This window comes from Dermacentor albipictus, chromosome 1, assembly GCF_038994185.2.
Source record: "Dermacentor albipictus isolate Rhodes 1998 colony chromosome 1, USDA_Dalb.pri_finalv2, whole genome shotgun sequence".
In the NCBI taxonomy this organism is placed as follows: Eukaryota; Metazoa; Arthropoda; class Arachnida; order Ixodida; family Ixodidae; genus Dermacentor; species Dermacentor albipictus.
The window spans coordinates 126,083,269-126,098,336 of record NC_091821.1 but is presented as its reverse complement, the minus strand read 5'-3'; the positions used below and the strand labels follow the sequence as shown (position 1 = coordinate 126,098,336).

General features: G+C 42.7%; 1 protein-coding gene across 6 annotated transcripts in view; it reads left to right on the top strand.

Moving 5' to 3' along the window:
• raskol (Ras GTPase-activating protein raskol) overlaps positions 1 to 15,068 on the top strand; it is a 249,508-nt gene that overhangs the window by 69,590 nt on the left and 164,850 nt on the right. For 4 of the 6 annotated variants that reach the window (XM_065451148.1, XM_065451145.1, XM_065451147.2 and 1 more), the window contains one exon: positions 3,739 to 3,856. In XM_065451148.1, coding sequence (XP_065307220.1) covers positions 3,739 to 3,856 — 118 coding nt within the window. The remainder of the gene's footprint in view (positions 1 to 3,738; positions 3,857 to 15,068) is intronic. The other 2 variants (XM_065451149.1, XM_065451146.1) reach the window with 1 other exon arrangement.

The window sequence follows — 15,068 nt, the reverse complement described above, 5'->3', positions numbered from 1 at the left end:
GTTAGCACAAAGGAAACTGTTCTTATAGTTTATTTGTGGCCCTATAGCTATTTGATATCAACTGCTCTTGCCTTCACACGGCACATACAATAAGTGGCAAGCCGCAACATAACGGTGTGCCAACATCTGTACATTACCATTCCTGAAGGCTGCCTGTCACATTTGCTACGTAGATGGGTGGGTCTGTACGTGTTATGCTGACACATTTCTTCAGTCCAGAGAATCACCGTTTACCTTAGCGTCAAACGGGAAACAAGAAACAGTGCATTCGGTACAGTAGCATAAACTCGCTTAGTTACCAATGGTGTCAGCAATGGCATCCGTGTTTTTGCGAGAGAACTACACATATAAGTGAGCGTTTATGCCGAACACAGTTTTTACTAATAATACTTTATGGCACGCACAAACTTTTAAGTACGATGAAGTTAAAGAAAAGTGATAATCAGTAATAACAGCCTGTAATATACTCGCATGTTTTTGGAACCCAGTCGCCATTGTTTAAGCGGCTCAGCTGTTCATATTGACTCATCTCAGGGTGGAAGAATGCGGCTAATATGCGCAGGTATGTATGTTTTGCTATGGTTTGACATTATTTCACATTAGCGATGTGCAGTTTCCACAACATCAGAAGCTAACAACAATCTGTGGCTGTGGATGCCGATGTAAACAAATGCACCACTTTGGCAAATCTGACATGGAAGGCTGTGGTTGAAGACGTCTTGAATATGCGAAATTTCTAATGAAAGTGAAAAGGGAATACGAAAAGCAAGGTGGAAGAGCAGACATCAGCGACAACAAACTCCAAGGCAGCCACATCGCCTGACGGAACTAAGCATGCCTTAATCGGCCACAGTGTTAGCACAACAGCGCACTCAGGCCTGCTAACCCAGTAGTTTGTGAGTGCTACATGGCTTCCAGGAACAACATTCTGTTCCTGAAAAAGCCATTAATTAATCGCGATCCATGAAATGCACAATCTACGCACCCTCAACACGGGCACAGGTACTCAAATCAATTGGCAAAAGCACCGGCACCCTCCCAAAACGTTTCCAGCAGCATGCGACAGAGGGCAGTGCAGGAACATGGAAAAGGCGTATTGTGGAATTGAAGCTGATCAGTGCTCAAGGCTTGTCCACTTAACAGGAATCCTAAGCCTCTACCACTTCAAAATATGCATTCAGCTTCAAAATTTATAGCAAAATACATAATGTTCTGCAAAATCCACAGTGCACAAAGAAGGCTTTCTGGGAAAAGTTGTAAGTGAAATGCCTATGCATTTCCCTCAAGATTGTACTAAAACACCTGGCATAATGCACTTTTTTTTTAACATAATGTTTGTAAACATGTTCCTGCACAAAGTGAAAGCAAAGGTAAATGAATTTCAAGGACTTGCTAGGCCTGTGATAAGAAAAATCCTACATCTGGGTCATATTGATGTTCATACTGTTGGCAGTGGCAGTATAACTTTTGGCATCATAGTCATGATAGTGAACCCATAGTAGTAGCTGTTGAATGAATTCAAGAAACAACTAAAAGAATATATTCTGTCGAATACTGATGCTTAGTCCATCCTCACAACCATTCTTTCAGGGTGCCTTCATTTCATTTTCATTGTCATACCGTTAGGTTTCTGTTTGATGTCCTTGTCATGCATATACAGTCGATCCCGGATATATTGAATTATTGCCCATATCGAACAGTTGAAAAATCCCGTTGGGAATCCCATGCAGAAGTATAGCGCTATTGTTTGCGTATATAGAACTCCCGTGCACCGGCATATAGATGTATCAAACTCCGTGCTGAGCTGCGCCCCGGCAAGTGCGCTTCTCCTCATGAAGATCTTGCGATGTTCCCGCAATCTCACGCACGCCACCCCGCACTCTGAGAAAGGGGCGTGTGGGTAAAAGGCACGTGACAAGGAGCACTTGAAGTGCGATTGGGTGTGAAAGGGAAGCGGGAGGGAGAAACCACGCTGACCGCACGCACCCGTTTCCTGTGTTTTGGTTGGCTGACACCGCTGGTGCAGCGAGATGAACGAGGTCAGTGCAGCTTGGGCTTGCGGTAGTAGTGCGAAGACGTGGAGCGGTGCATCTTTCGATTCGTTTTGTTCCTTTTATGCATGAGGCCAACGTGAAGGCTTGAGACTCGTGTGGTGCAGTGCGTTTTTCTTTCCGCTTTTGGCACGTGTTCCGGAGCCATGGCCGCAAAAAAACTCAAGAATTTGGATTTTTCAACAAAGGCGGACATTATTCAACGGGTGGACGCTGGTGAGAAAAAGTCGTCTGTCGCCACGGCGTTTGGAATTCCTCGCAACACCCTGAGTACCATCCTCAAGAACAAAGCCGATGTTAAGCTGAAGGCAGAGCCGTCCAGTCGCCCTGTAGCGTGTCGTGTGTGCGTCCCAACCTTTGACAAGGTCGAGAAGGCATGCACGCGATTTCGTCAGTGCTGACGACGGTGTGCAAGCTGTAGCGGATCGCGCTGATGTGGAGATTGTGGCTGACATCATGGGTGACAAGGTCGCAGACTCGAGCAGCAGCAGCATCAGCTTTCAGCACCATTCGCTGCTGTTGTGGCACAATGGAAGGAGCTGGCCTTTCTCATTTGTACACTGTCAACAAGCTTGAGGACAGCTTAATGAACTTGATGATGCAGAAGAAAAAGCAAGCAAAGGTCACAGATATTTTTCTTCCGAAATAAAGTGCTCTGGTCATTGCGTTGTGGCTTTGTTTTTTTACGTGCCTTGGATGCACAGATCAGTGAGTTCCCGTTGGTCACGACATTGGGAAACTGCCTTGAGATGTGTGGAGTTGTTACGAGAAGCTTTTGACATGCATATTTTATATTTCGAATTATCGATATATCGAACTATTTCGCAATACCCTTCGAGTTTGATATATCCGGGATCGACTGTATATTCGAGTTTGCAAATTATGCTGTGTACATGCTTTTTTTATATGACTCTTATTTATGCACATTTAATTCTTCAATTATGCTATTCATACTAAAACCTGTAATTTTTCCTTGTTAATGATTTGTTGAAACTGCTGTAATCTGTATCTTATTATGTTTAGTTTGCAAAGGAGGTCCCATTGCAGTCTTTGACTTCGGGACCTCCTTCTGTGTATTAGAATCCTGTAATCTTTCTAATCATCACAGTAAAAGCGATTCTGATTCTGAATGATAATGGATGTAATGATAGTAAGAGCTGTTGAATAAGTAGTCTACGATTGCCATCACACATCTCGAACTGAACAGCCGTAAGGGGCCGCTATCCTGTCATGGTAATGCAGTTTAGTTTATCCATGAACTAAACCAAAAGGAAACTAACAGTGAGACAAACATAGTAGCATCTTTTTCGACACCTCTTTCTTTGATGTGGGGAGTGTATGTTTTTTTTTTTCTTGAGGTGGCCGGGTACAGCTAGGTAAATGTTAATGCTGACATCTCACATTATTACTGTACCAGTCTACTAATGTTGTATGTTTTCTGGTAATGGTGAAGTAGAGTAATTTTCATAGAAAATTAAAGAAGATGTGTTGAGCTTAGTATTTAATTAAAGTGGCCAGTACCACTAAGTAGTGCAACATTAGTAATCATGTTGCACAAGGTTAAGCCATGTACTGGTGCTACATGGTCTCTAAGCTTACAGGTGATTCTGCCTTCCTGTTTTTGCATGCATTGAGTTGTCTGTTGCTGAGCAAAGGCTGCAGTAGTAAAACTGTACTGCCCCTCCAGCAGGGCCGACTGTGGGGTGCAGACTGGGAGAGAGTTCTTCCTGAGGAAGATGAGGGTCCACTCTCGGAGACAGGCTCTTTACGTGATGACCGTCTGCTCAGCTGCTGCTCTCCACCAGGTGACTAAATCCTGATTATAATTTGCCATTATGGGAACTCTTGGATTTTATTTACCTGCCATTGTGGCTCACTTGATGTGGCATTCTTCTGTTGAAACAGGTCACAGTTTCGATTTATGGCTGTAACAGTTGTGTTGACATGGAGACAGAATGAAAAAGCATCTGTGCGCCATGATTTCAGTGCCTCTTTAATAACTCCACCTGGTCAGAATTAATCCAAGAAAGTTCACTATGACATCCCTTGTGTGACGTAGTAGTTCTGCAGAAACCCGCAAGGTGGAGAGAAGTAGTGAATAAAGGGGGAAAAAAAAATCCTGAACGTGTCAAACTCTTGCCTTTGCTTCGTGTTGTCGACAAATTCGACTTCGCCCTGCCATCTGCTAGCCGCCTGGTTAGCTCAGATGGTAGAGCAGCTGCCCCGGAAAGGTGGTGGTCCCGGGTTCGAGTCCCGGACCAGGACGTATTTTTCTTCAACTATGACGCTTTTCTTTCGAGGAACCCGTATGGGTTTCCTTTGTAGCAATTGCTACGAATGGGTGGATGTCTGATTTTCCCTTTATTCACGACATCCCTTGTAGCCTAGACGTGGCGTTGGATTGTTAAGACTGTTCATTGTCCAAGGTTGATTGTTGTCAAGAGAAGTTCTAGTTAGCAGCCCTAATGAAAAGGACACAGTACGGTGTACTGCTACTGGTCCCTAATTAAAACAACAGCTAGTCAGTCTGTTGAGAAAAATTGATAAGAATTACCAGGAACTTAATGTTCCATGATTCACCTGGAGCAATACACGCACCCTCAAACATGACAGTGCAACGCAAGAAAAAAATGCTGTGTAGTTGTTGAGCCTTTGTACGGGTTGTTCTTTGTCGATAATCAAATCAAACTTTATTCCAACATATCAAATCAAACTTTATTCTAAAATTTGGGATGCTGAGAGCCGGGGTCAAAAAGCCACTACACAGGCTTGACTGAATAAATAATGAACTCGGAACATCATAGCAAGCTTAGTTTCTGCTAAGACACCTAATAAACAATTTGCACTTGCTAAAAAATTTAAAGGGGCCCTGAAACACTTTTTAACGAATCATAGAATGACTTAAATTACATTCCCTCATAAATCTCCTGCTGCAAAATATTTTTAATCCTTTGAGCATAAGCAACCAATGAGCAGCTTTCTCTCTCCATTCAGGTCCACTAGTGCGCTAGAAGGTGCACAGGGGAGACGGCAAGGGGGCACAAGGGAGCATTGCCCCTCTGGTCTGGTCCAAAAGTTGAACGCGAGACGGCTCATGGTGGCATCTCATAGTGGCTGCAGTATCTCGGCAGCACTTTTAATCTCCGAGGCCACACGTAGCAGACACAGCAATGTGCAACTATTGTGTTTAGACCAGCAGTGCAAAGACAAAATTATTTTCCTGTGAAATTATTTTTCTGTGAAATTATTTTTCTCTCTTTGAGATCGCAGACATATATATTTTTTTATTATTTAACTCTAATGAGCACTAATTGTATTACCGAGAATGTTCTCACAATTACGAAATCAGCCTATAGCCGTTGAGGGTCTAGCTGCTTGCTATGACGCTACATGACGACATTGTAGAAGTGAGAGCAAGCGATTTTTCATTGCTTTTAGCACAAGATTGTAAATTCCCTGCTGCATGCAGTGCAATGATATTTGGCTCACATGTTCACAGGAGCCTCGTTAACAGATTGGCAACATTTTTTTTACTGTTAAAAATGTGTTTCAGGGCCCCTTTAACGAGTTGCCTCTTCTGCATTCTCCCACAATTAATGGCATTTTGTTCAAGTATCAGTAGAAATTTAAATAAAGCAGTGTAATAGGTAGCTCCAGTTCTGCCTGTGCAATTCCTGACAGCAAAAATTCCCACCCATAAAGAACAAAACGAACACAGTTCAATAGCATATGAGCCACACATAAATATATAAAGTTGAACCTCGTTATAAGGAAGTCGTATCTAAATTAATGAAGCCGTAATTTATTAACAAAATCATGTCATAAATTATGGTTGTATCAAATAATCAGCATGTTCTGTTGTAGATTTAAAACATTTACAGTTCTCAAATTATATTAAAGCTGCCCACACAATTTATTTGCAAGTTTTTGAAGTCAAGGCTCATGATTGAGATGTAGAACATTGCATCAATGGTACATTCAATGTGAAAACAAGCCTAACCTCTTGCACCATTAAGCACACTTGCTGAGTGCGGCATATTATGCGTGCCTCTTGCTTCTTGTTTGCAAATTTTTATGATAACGATTTTGACATGTCTCAACATTACTTCAGAAGGGTGGTTTGCTGAGCGACTTGGTAATGCAGCCTGACATGGGTAGCACAAGACAACAGAGACAAAAGGAAAAAAAAACATAGACACAGTGCAACATTGCTGTTGCAAAGCCAGTACCAAAATTACCGAAGCTTATACCCGTGTCACACGGGCGTTTGGAAGTCCTTCCAACCGATAGTCAGTTGACTCAAAGGTCAAGTTCGAGCTGCCACACGGGCCGTTTCGAAGGCCGCCGAGTCAATGGTCTATCGAGTCAACGGAGCACCTTACAACTCTATTGAAATCTCGATGGCCTTTGAGCAACGGAAGCGGAAATAGCGCGAACATGCCTTCTCGTTCACATTGTGCTCGTACTCACGGTTAGAAAGAAGAAATCAAACCAAATGCTCTTAAAATACTATATATGAGTGTTATTCATTATTCAATAAACTGTTTTTGCCACTTGACATGTGCGAACACACACCAGAACGGCAGCCGCATCGAGCGGCGCAAACGTTGCCGCAGTTTCGCTACTCAACAACTTAAAAACTAAACATATATGTATGGCAATGTATAAACAAATTTTTTGAATGTATAAACAAATATAAAAGAAATTATAGTGCTTTTAAATGGTTTTAATGTTGTTTAACTTTTCGTGACACGAAAACGAAAATAAAGATCCGCAGCGCCACACAATTTTGCGAGAAACGCCTGAACCACTCAACGGCCTTTCAAAAGTGCCGTGTAGCAGCGTGACAACTCCTTTGAGTCGATAGAGTTGTGGCGTTTCAAAGGCCGTTGACTGGAAGGCCTTCCAAATGTGCCCGTGTGACACAGGTATTAGTTATCTCTTATTTCAACGCCTGTGTATGCTTGGACTGCCTACTGTAATATTCAAACTTTGTATGAGCTGCAACAACTGGTTAGAAAAAAAAATGCAACAAATATATTAATTAACATTAACACTGAAAATAAGCAAACAACTACCGTATTTACTTGAACATAATGAGCATGTTCCAAGAAAATTGGTCCGAAAATTGCCTGCGTATTACAATCAGATACGAAACCAAAACCACATTTTGGTTTCACTAGATGCAGTGCCAGTGCCAACACAAAAATGGCAACGGAGCACGTTTTTGTGAGGGTCATTGTTGGTTCATTTCATACTCAATTCGCTCAATTCGGTATTCTCAGCGAATAATTTTTGGAGATACTAGCGCCTTCGCCAGATTTTGCACGACTCGGCACGAAATATGTTGGCATAATCAACCGCCAGCATTTCTGGCCCAGTGCCAAGCTCACTACCTGTGCGCAGTTCCAGAAATGCTGTCGGCCACATACTTTGACAAGTTCAATGCAGAGTCTTGTGAGAGTGATAGCAGTATCTTAAGTGATCACTGAAGAATACCGCCACTCTGTGCTTGATATCTGTAGTCAATGAAGCGCAAATGGCAACTACGACTTGTCGCTTTCATCATGAAAGCTCATTAAAAAAAGAAATTTGCCTACTGTGGATTGCATGTTTTGTAAAAGACAAGACGTGCAGAATTTGCCTTGGCGATTCTGAACGTGTTTGTGTGTGTGGAGGGGGGGGGGGGGGGGGCATACTAAATTTTCATAGTACAGCACATGGAATCGATTCTGAATGTTCATAGTACCGAGACCAATGGGTCTCGGACATAAGTTATAAATTGTTGTTTTAGGCCATTTCGAAGCAAGGCTATAGGTTGTCAAACTTGGTCATAATAAATGCCCACCTTAATACTATAAATGTATCAAGGTGCTGTACATTACAGTGCAAGTTGCTGTTAATTAGCTAATTAGGCCCCAAACTGAAAACATCCTGTTCTGGATATCATAAAAAATGTTTATTATAGGAAAATAATTGCATTTTTGAAATCATCTGGTAAAAATGCATTAACGATGCAAATTTCATTCAAATTGTTTACAAAATAAAAAAGTTATTTCAAGTGCCCCCTTAAAACGCAGGGTACTTCAACTATAGAGGAACGTGCTAAATAAGGTCAGATTCATGCAAGAGATGAGTTAATGTTGGTTTACACAGAAGCAGATTTTTCTCTTTCATTAGTTTACACAGCAGCCATAGGCAGTGGTATGAAGATTGGTTGTGGGGAGCAATCAGTTACCATCAGGCCATGCACCATAAGCCAAACCTGCACATAGGTGTGAATGTGCATTTTTTATTGTAAGTAAATCCTTTGGCTTCTTTTTTATCGTTTCTGTTCTCTACAAGAGAAACAATAGGCAACCTACTGAAACAACCACAGCTAAGCAAAGCAGCAGTCAGCTTGTGCATATCTTGAATGTAAAATAGAGAACAGAAGTTTTCAGAACACAAAAGTGCATGCTGAACTAGGCCTCACTATAAAGTGCAAAGCTCACATTTAGATTAGCTCGTTCTTTAGACTATAGAGAGCCTGCAGAGTTTGTGCCTTCGCCAAATGAAAAAACACTCGCTTGTCATGTACTTATTACATGCACAGCGGCAGCAGCTAATAGAGCTGACTGCTGCGGGCCACATTCAACATGCCGGACTGTACAGGTAGCAAATTTTCGGCCAGCCGCTGGATTGCACGCTCAAAATGCCAAATTATATTCACGCCTTAACCATAAATCAAAACAGCAGAATCTTTCTTGTACTTTTCTGACAATCCAGCAAGTGCAGGAGTAATTCGCTTCCATGGCCAATGGGTCTCGGAATTGGTGATTTTAATCAGAATTGTGCGCGGGTACACAGTCACGCCGGAGGTTTGCACATACAGCATGACCACTTCAGCCTCATTACCCACTGTACCTCTCGTATATTGATTAAAGAGATGTGCTTGGTGTCAACTACAAGCTTTCCTTCCACAAAACAGCAAAAGCTGACATCACAGTGCAAGAAAATTATCAAAGACAGCAGTAGCAGGGATGTGAAGACCTCGGTGCATTCGCCATGCTGCAGAGTGTAGCGAGATTTTTCAATGCTTCCTGAAGTTCATTTTAGTTGCGAATTCCATATTTTACTTGCACAATGAATGCAAAGGCATAATAACCATCTTGCTCTTCAAAATTAGGCTTTCTTGCTTGTAATAATCGCATCCAAACTTTGGTCTAGTTTAGTCCTGCTTAGTCTCACGGACAAACAGGCATGCTGAAGTTTTCTGGTTCTGTCATTCTAGCTGATGATGATAACACATCCCATGAGACCCATCTCTTGGCAGAAAAATTAATGCTGTCTTCTGCAGTGCCAATGCGACAACCAATCAAAAAAATTTGCAGACAGTTTTGCATCTAGAAGCAAGTGAACCATGAGCAGTATGGTACCCTTATATATATTTGAAGCAAAGCTTTCTTTGTCTACATCTTTGCAGTTGGTTAGGGTTTCCCATTGTCCTGAATTTAATGGGACCATCCCTACTTTTATGTAAAAGCCCTGATTCCCAACTTGACCCAGTCATGACCATCAACTGTCAGGACTTTTGCATTTTTTCTACTGAATAACAATCAATAAATCACATTTCTGTTTTATAATGCCTGAGAGCTCTGTTGCACATTCTTCTTTTTTGTCTCCTGTTGCATTGTCATAAACATAAAGGTGGTTATGTTTTTTGTCATGGTTCTCATTCTGTTGTAGGCCCTAAATGTTCAAGTGCCGATATCTGAATATTGGCAGCCATGTTAGCCAGGCAATTACTGTACCTTTGTTGTTGCATATCTCACGATATGGTATGACTAAAGAATGTGTGCAACATGGTTGCAAATACTGACTCAAGACTAGCGACTCAGTCCCGACTTCGTCCACTTGAGAGTTGACAACCCTAGATTTGGTGCACCGTCATGATGGTGGCAGTCGTCGTTGGCTGTCTCAACCAAAAAATATTTCGCTATTGGCGATACGGTCACTTTCACAAGTTTTCATATCGAGGTTTTGCATCGGCACGGGATGCATTGGCGTATACAGCCAACAGCATTTCTGGAGCTTTGCCAAGCTCACTATCTTTCATACTTTTGTCAACCTGCCCCCTCACAGCCAGTGACAGCAGTGCCATTGAGCTTGCTGAAAAGCACTAGGCATGCAAAAGCAAAAATTCAGGCATGTGGAGGCCTCAGGAAAGCACTTGAAATTGTAATAAAGCAGGCAGTGCAGGATTTCTAGGGCCCCCCAAAGGGCAGCGGGGAGGATCAAAGCTGGATGCAGGGCATTCCATGGGTTGGGGGCCGCTGAGGTCAGGGTATGCCAGGACATTTGTTCGCATGCAACATACTCGCAACAACATCCAACAACTTGCAGCATACTTACACATACTTACAACACACTTACAACAACATACAAGGGCGAATCAGAGTCATTGCCCCCCCCCCCTTTTTTTAGCCAAATTATGGCTGTAACTGCAAAGGGTATTTTTAAGGGTATTTGGGGCTAGTCAAGCTGCTACGAGCAGCTTTTTTTCCCCACTTTACCCCCGCAAAGCTGTATTTAGTTTTTGTGGAAATAAAGCATACATACATACATACATAAGTCAACTTATCCATTCCCAGCGGTGGACCTTTCTTAGACTGGCCCGGCCTTATCTGCCGGTTGTTGAAGATAACGGTTGTGCTTCACACGTCCACGGCGTTTGAACGCCGAAGTGTGGCAGTCAGAACTGCCGACAAGCTCCGGTCATTTCACTAGGAAACTCTGGGACACCCACCATACAGTCCGGATCTTACCCTTAGTGATTTCCACGTGCTCAGTCCGCTGAAGAAGTTCCTGGCAGGACAGTGATTCACATGCAATGATGAAGCCATGACAGCAGTCTGGCAGTGGTTCCACAGTCAGCCGAATGAATTTTACCACAGGGGCACCCCAAATTTAGTGCTGCGATGGGACATGTGGGGGGTCTGAACCGGTGTGGGAACTAACTATGTGGAAAAATAGTGTAAGGTAAGTAGAATACTATATATATATTTGTAGTTACCTGTATGTACCTTATTTTGGCTAATAAAAAGTAGGGGCAAAGACTATCTGATTCTCCCTTGTACAACATATACATCCCAAGCACGCAGAGGCCCTGGTGAGCCTACAACCTCTGGACCAGTCCAGGTATCAGCTTAGGTATCCCCATTGTCCCTTTGGTGTCCTGGAGGCACCGCCAAAGTGTACCAAATAATTATGCGTTGTTTGCAATTCGAACTTGCACAAATACAAATATAGGCGCACACTCTAGGGCATCGTGTCTCTAGGTGAAGCCTGATAGGCCTGATCTCCAAGTCAGAGATATGCAGCAGTGGTGGGCTTCCTGTTCCTTCCATATGGCACCACTCCGGTCACTGGCTGTACTGGAAGCAGGCTAACAAATGTGCCATCTTCACAGTTTCAGGAAGGCTTTCAGCCATCTACTTTGTCGTGTCTGGTGCCAATTCACATGAAATCTTACCTAAAGCAATTGCTCAAGCATATCACCTATGAATAAAACTTACCTTTGCTCTGAAAGGTGCATCACTGTGACTGATGACTGGGATGTGTTCGTTGTCAAAATCCTCTGCATGTTTCTTATCGTGGTGAACCGTTTTCTCTTGCCAGCTCATCAAAGCTTCGCTTACACCAATTTGCGCATTGCATGGGATCTGCATTACGTTTTTCTACTTAAAATGCAACTGTTCCATGACAGCATTGTCCGTTGCTTGCTTTTCTGCCTGTCATGCATTATGCTGTGGGCAATTGGGCTGTAGTTCCAGCTATATGGCTAAAGTCAAAGGCTGTGTAGTATGTGGTGGAGCATGGGGATCGTGCTGCCAGAAAGCATTTCAGTGTTGATAAAGTCCGCATGAGCTACTGGTGGAAGCAGCATGACAAACTGCTCACGAAAAATGGAACACGTCACACCTTCTGGGGGCTGAAGACCAGAAAGCCGACACTGTGCAAATAGTGGATGTGTATATTTACTGCAAAGTTATCTAATGAATATGTTTATTCATTACTGTCTTACATTTAAATAAAATTTATCTTCCATATTAGATGCTTTGCTTTGGTTTAAAAAAAAAAGTGTCTATTATGTGAATAAATATGGTACACCAAGGGCACTTCCACCTCTCCAGAAAACAAAGCTTTCGGCATTTGTCTCCTCGAAGCTGTGTCAGAAATTGGTAACGGTGTGTGCTGTTGACCTTCTTCCTTTGTTTGCATCACTACACATTCATGCCATTACAAAAAAAATCCATTCATACTTTGTACACCGAGACCTAGCAATGATGCATAATGAGAGCTGAAAGCCACAATCACATTGTGAGAGCAACACAAAAGTCAGCCATTGGCTGAAAACAGCAAGACAGTCACATATTGCTGTCTGCCGAGGCACTGAGCGAACGCACTCCAAGTCTGAGTTATGTATAGATTTCATTTATCTTTGGTTCAAAATTATCCTCTTAAGTTTTCATTAACACATTATTGAATGTCTCTTTTGCCCACTTTTGTCTCACATGCACACAATCAGTTGTGTGGATAGTATTTTCAATGCTTGAAGTTCAGAAATGTTACGTACAAAACTTGAACTGTCTAAAACTACGGCAAAAAACTGATTGTGCCATGTGCCCAACACTTCTTCTTCAGAGTGTCGTCTGTTTCACAGACAAAATTTAGCCTTTGGTGGTGGTGTTCATTATACTGTCTGATGCCATGTGACAGCTGTATGGTGCCTATGGGTAAGAAAATTGCTATTTATGTTACTGGTATTATTACCCACATAATAATACAGGGTCCTGTAAGTCAAATTATCAGATGATAACTCATCTTTGCATAGGGAAACATACATACTTGTGTGTGTGTGCGTGTGTGTGTCTACTACGTGATTTGCAATACATCTTGCTTGTGATACTGTGGACGTGTGTGGTCTGTAATAAGGCCAGTCGTAATGATCGAGCACCGATAGAACTTCAGGACGCGTAATTATTGAACACTTGAGAATGAATGAAACACAATGTTAGTGAGCGCATGTATCTCGGTGCCATCTGCACTGTCTGCAAAAAACAAGAAAGAAAAAAAGAAGCCCTAATTTGAACATAATCTGACTGAAAGGTATGACTATGAATGAGCTCCTGCCACGGTTCGACCTCTGCCAAAGCTGCGTGTATACATATCACCACTGAGAATGCCCAAATGGCAAACTTCTGAAATTATCGCGTTTTAATGCAGATCATGGGTCTTAAAGGGAAGCTGAAGAGTCTGTCGAATTCAATAAGACGCTCATATACAGATGCAGGAACCTTATAAACCATGTAGGTAAAATTTCGGGTTTTTTTTTTTTTCAATTAGGAGCGACGTAATCGTCGGTTTAAATTGCGCTGTAGCTCCGCCACCCGTCGAGTGAGCGAGCGGAGCGGAGACCGGAAACAGCGGTGTTGTGACGTCAACTCTAGTGTTTCGTTCCTTCGCAGCGTCCGCGACCGTGCCTAACCGCGCTTGTTTCTGCGTGCGTGCCATCGTAATCTGCTTCGATCGACCCTGCATTCCTTTGTTGGTGCGTCTGCGTGTATGTAGAGTGGTAGTCAACGTGCGTGGTAGTCAACGTGAGTGGTAATCAACGTGAGTGGTGGTCAACAGATGAAGGTCACTACACATACTGCATGAACTGGGAAGCTTTTCATGCGTTTAAACCATCTTTGTAGATTGCCGACAGCTTTGGACAGCGCACAAATGCCGACGATCGCATCCCCGCTTACGTTCCATGAGGAGGCATGCAGGAACACAACACTACAGTTGTTTGACCGGAAACAAGTTCACTAGATCGGCGAAAGGTCGGCGAGATCACTAGATAGCTTTGCAAAAAACATACCCACCAAAGAGCATTTCCAACACGAGGAGATCCCAAGACTTTGCTTTCGTTCGCGTCGAAAGCACTGCTCGCACCAGCATCGTTTGCTTCTTCGAGAGGCCGGCTCTTCGCAATCGGCTCGTACATGTAGGGAGTAACGCCGAACTCCTCAGAAAAACGCAGTCTTTCTAAATTTTCCATTACCGCCTCAGAAAAACAGCACCAAACTACCTGGCACCGCGCTTCATGTGTAGCGGCAGCGGTCAGTTACTAGAGTTGACGTGACGAGGCGCACCGACCAATCACAGGCGGAAACGAGACGCGCGAGCTGGGCGTGTCCACTGCTGCACTTTTTGTCGAAATAAAATATATTTGCGCTTTCTTTCACTCAATTTCGATACGATATTCGAATTCGGAGGGTTGAAAACCATTATGTACAGATGTTCACTCATTTTTTCTGGAAAACCTTTCAGCTTCCCTTTAAGTAAAACTAAACTTTATTTTTTCCTTCTTTATTGTTATACTCACCTTTACAGCATGGATTTCATGCTGTGATGATGCACATAAACATGAAAAAGTTGGGTCTTTTAAAGCTGAGAGCAGCAAAGGAAGGCAGCAGACACAACAAAGTTACCATGTAGCAAATTATGTACTTTTGTACAATTTTGCTTTGTACATTCACATGACCTTGACTAATAATTAAAATTAAATTATGGTGTTAAACATACCTAAGCTGCACAGCAGCTTATGGGGGACACTGTAAGGAAAGCCTCCAGATTAATTTTGACCACCTGGGATATCTTACCGTGCTCCTAAAACACGGTAACAAGTGTTTCTGCATTCCTCCCTCATCTGAATTTAGGCGCCGCCACTTGGTATGGCTCCACTGAGTCGCCCTGGTGTGTATGGCTGATAGCTGTAGACGAAGTTCATCTTGTATATCGTTTAAAGCTACAGTGTAAATGGGGCACAAATGAGTACCTTCATGACAATGGAATAAAAATGTTTGTCCGAAGACCAGTCATTTAAGTACGGCACTGTGAAAATGTGCATCATGTGTGATAAAATGTTCGCTTTCGAAGAATAATAAATTGTTGTGACTTTTTGATCTACAGAAGAGGCACAGTCTT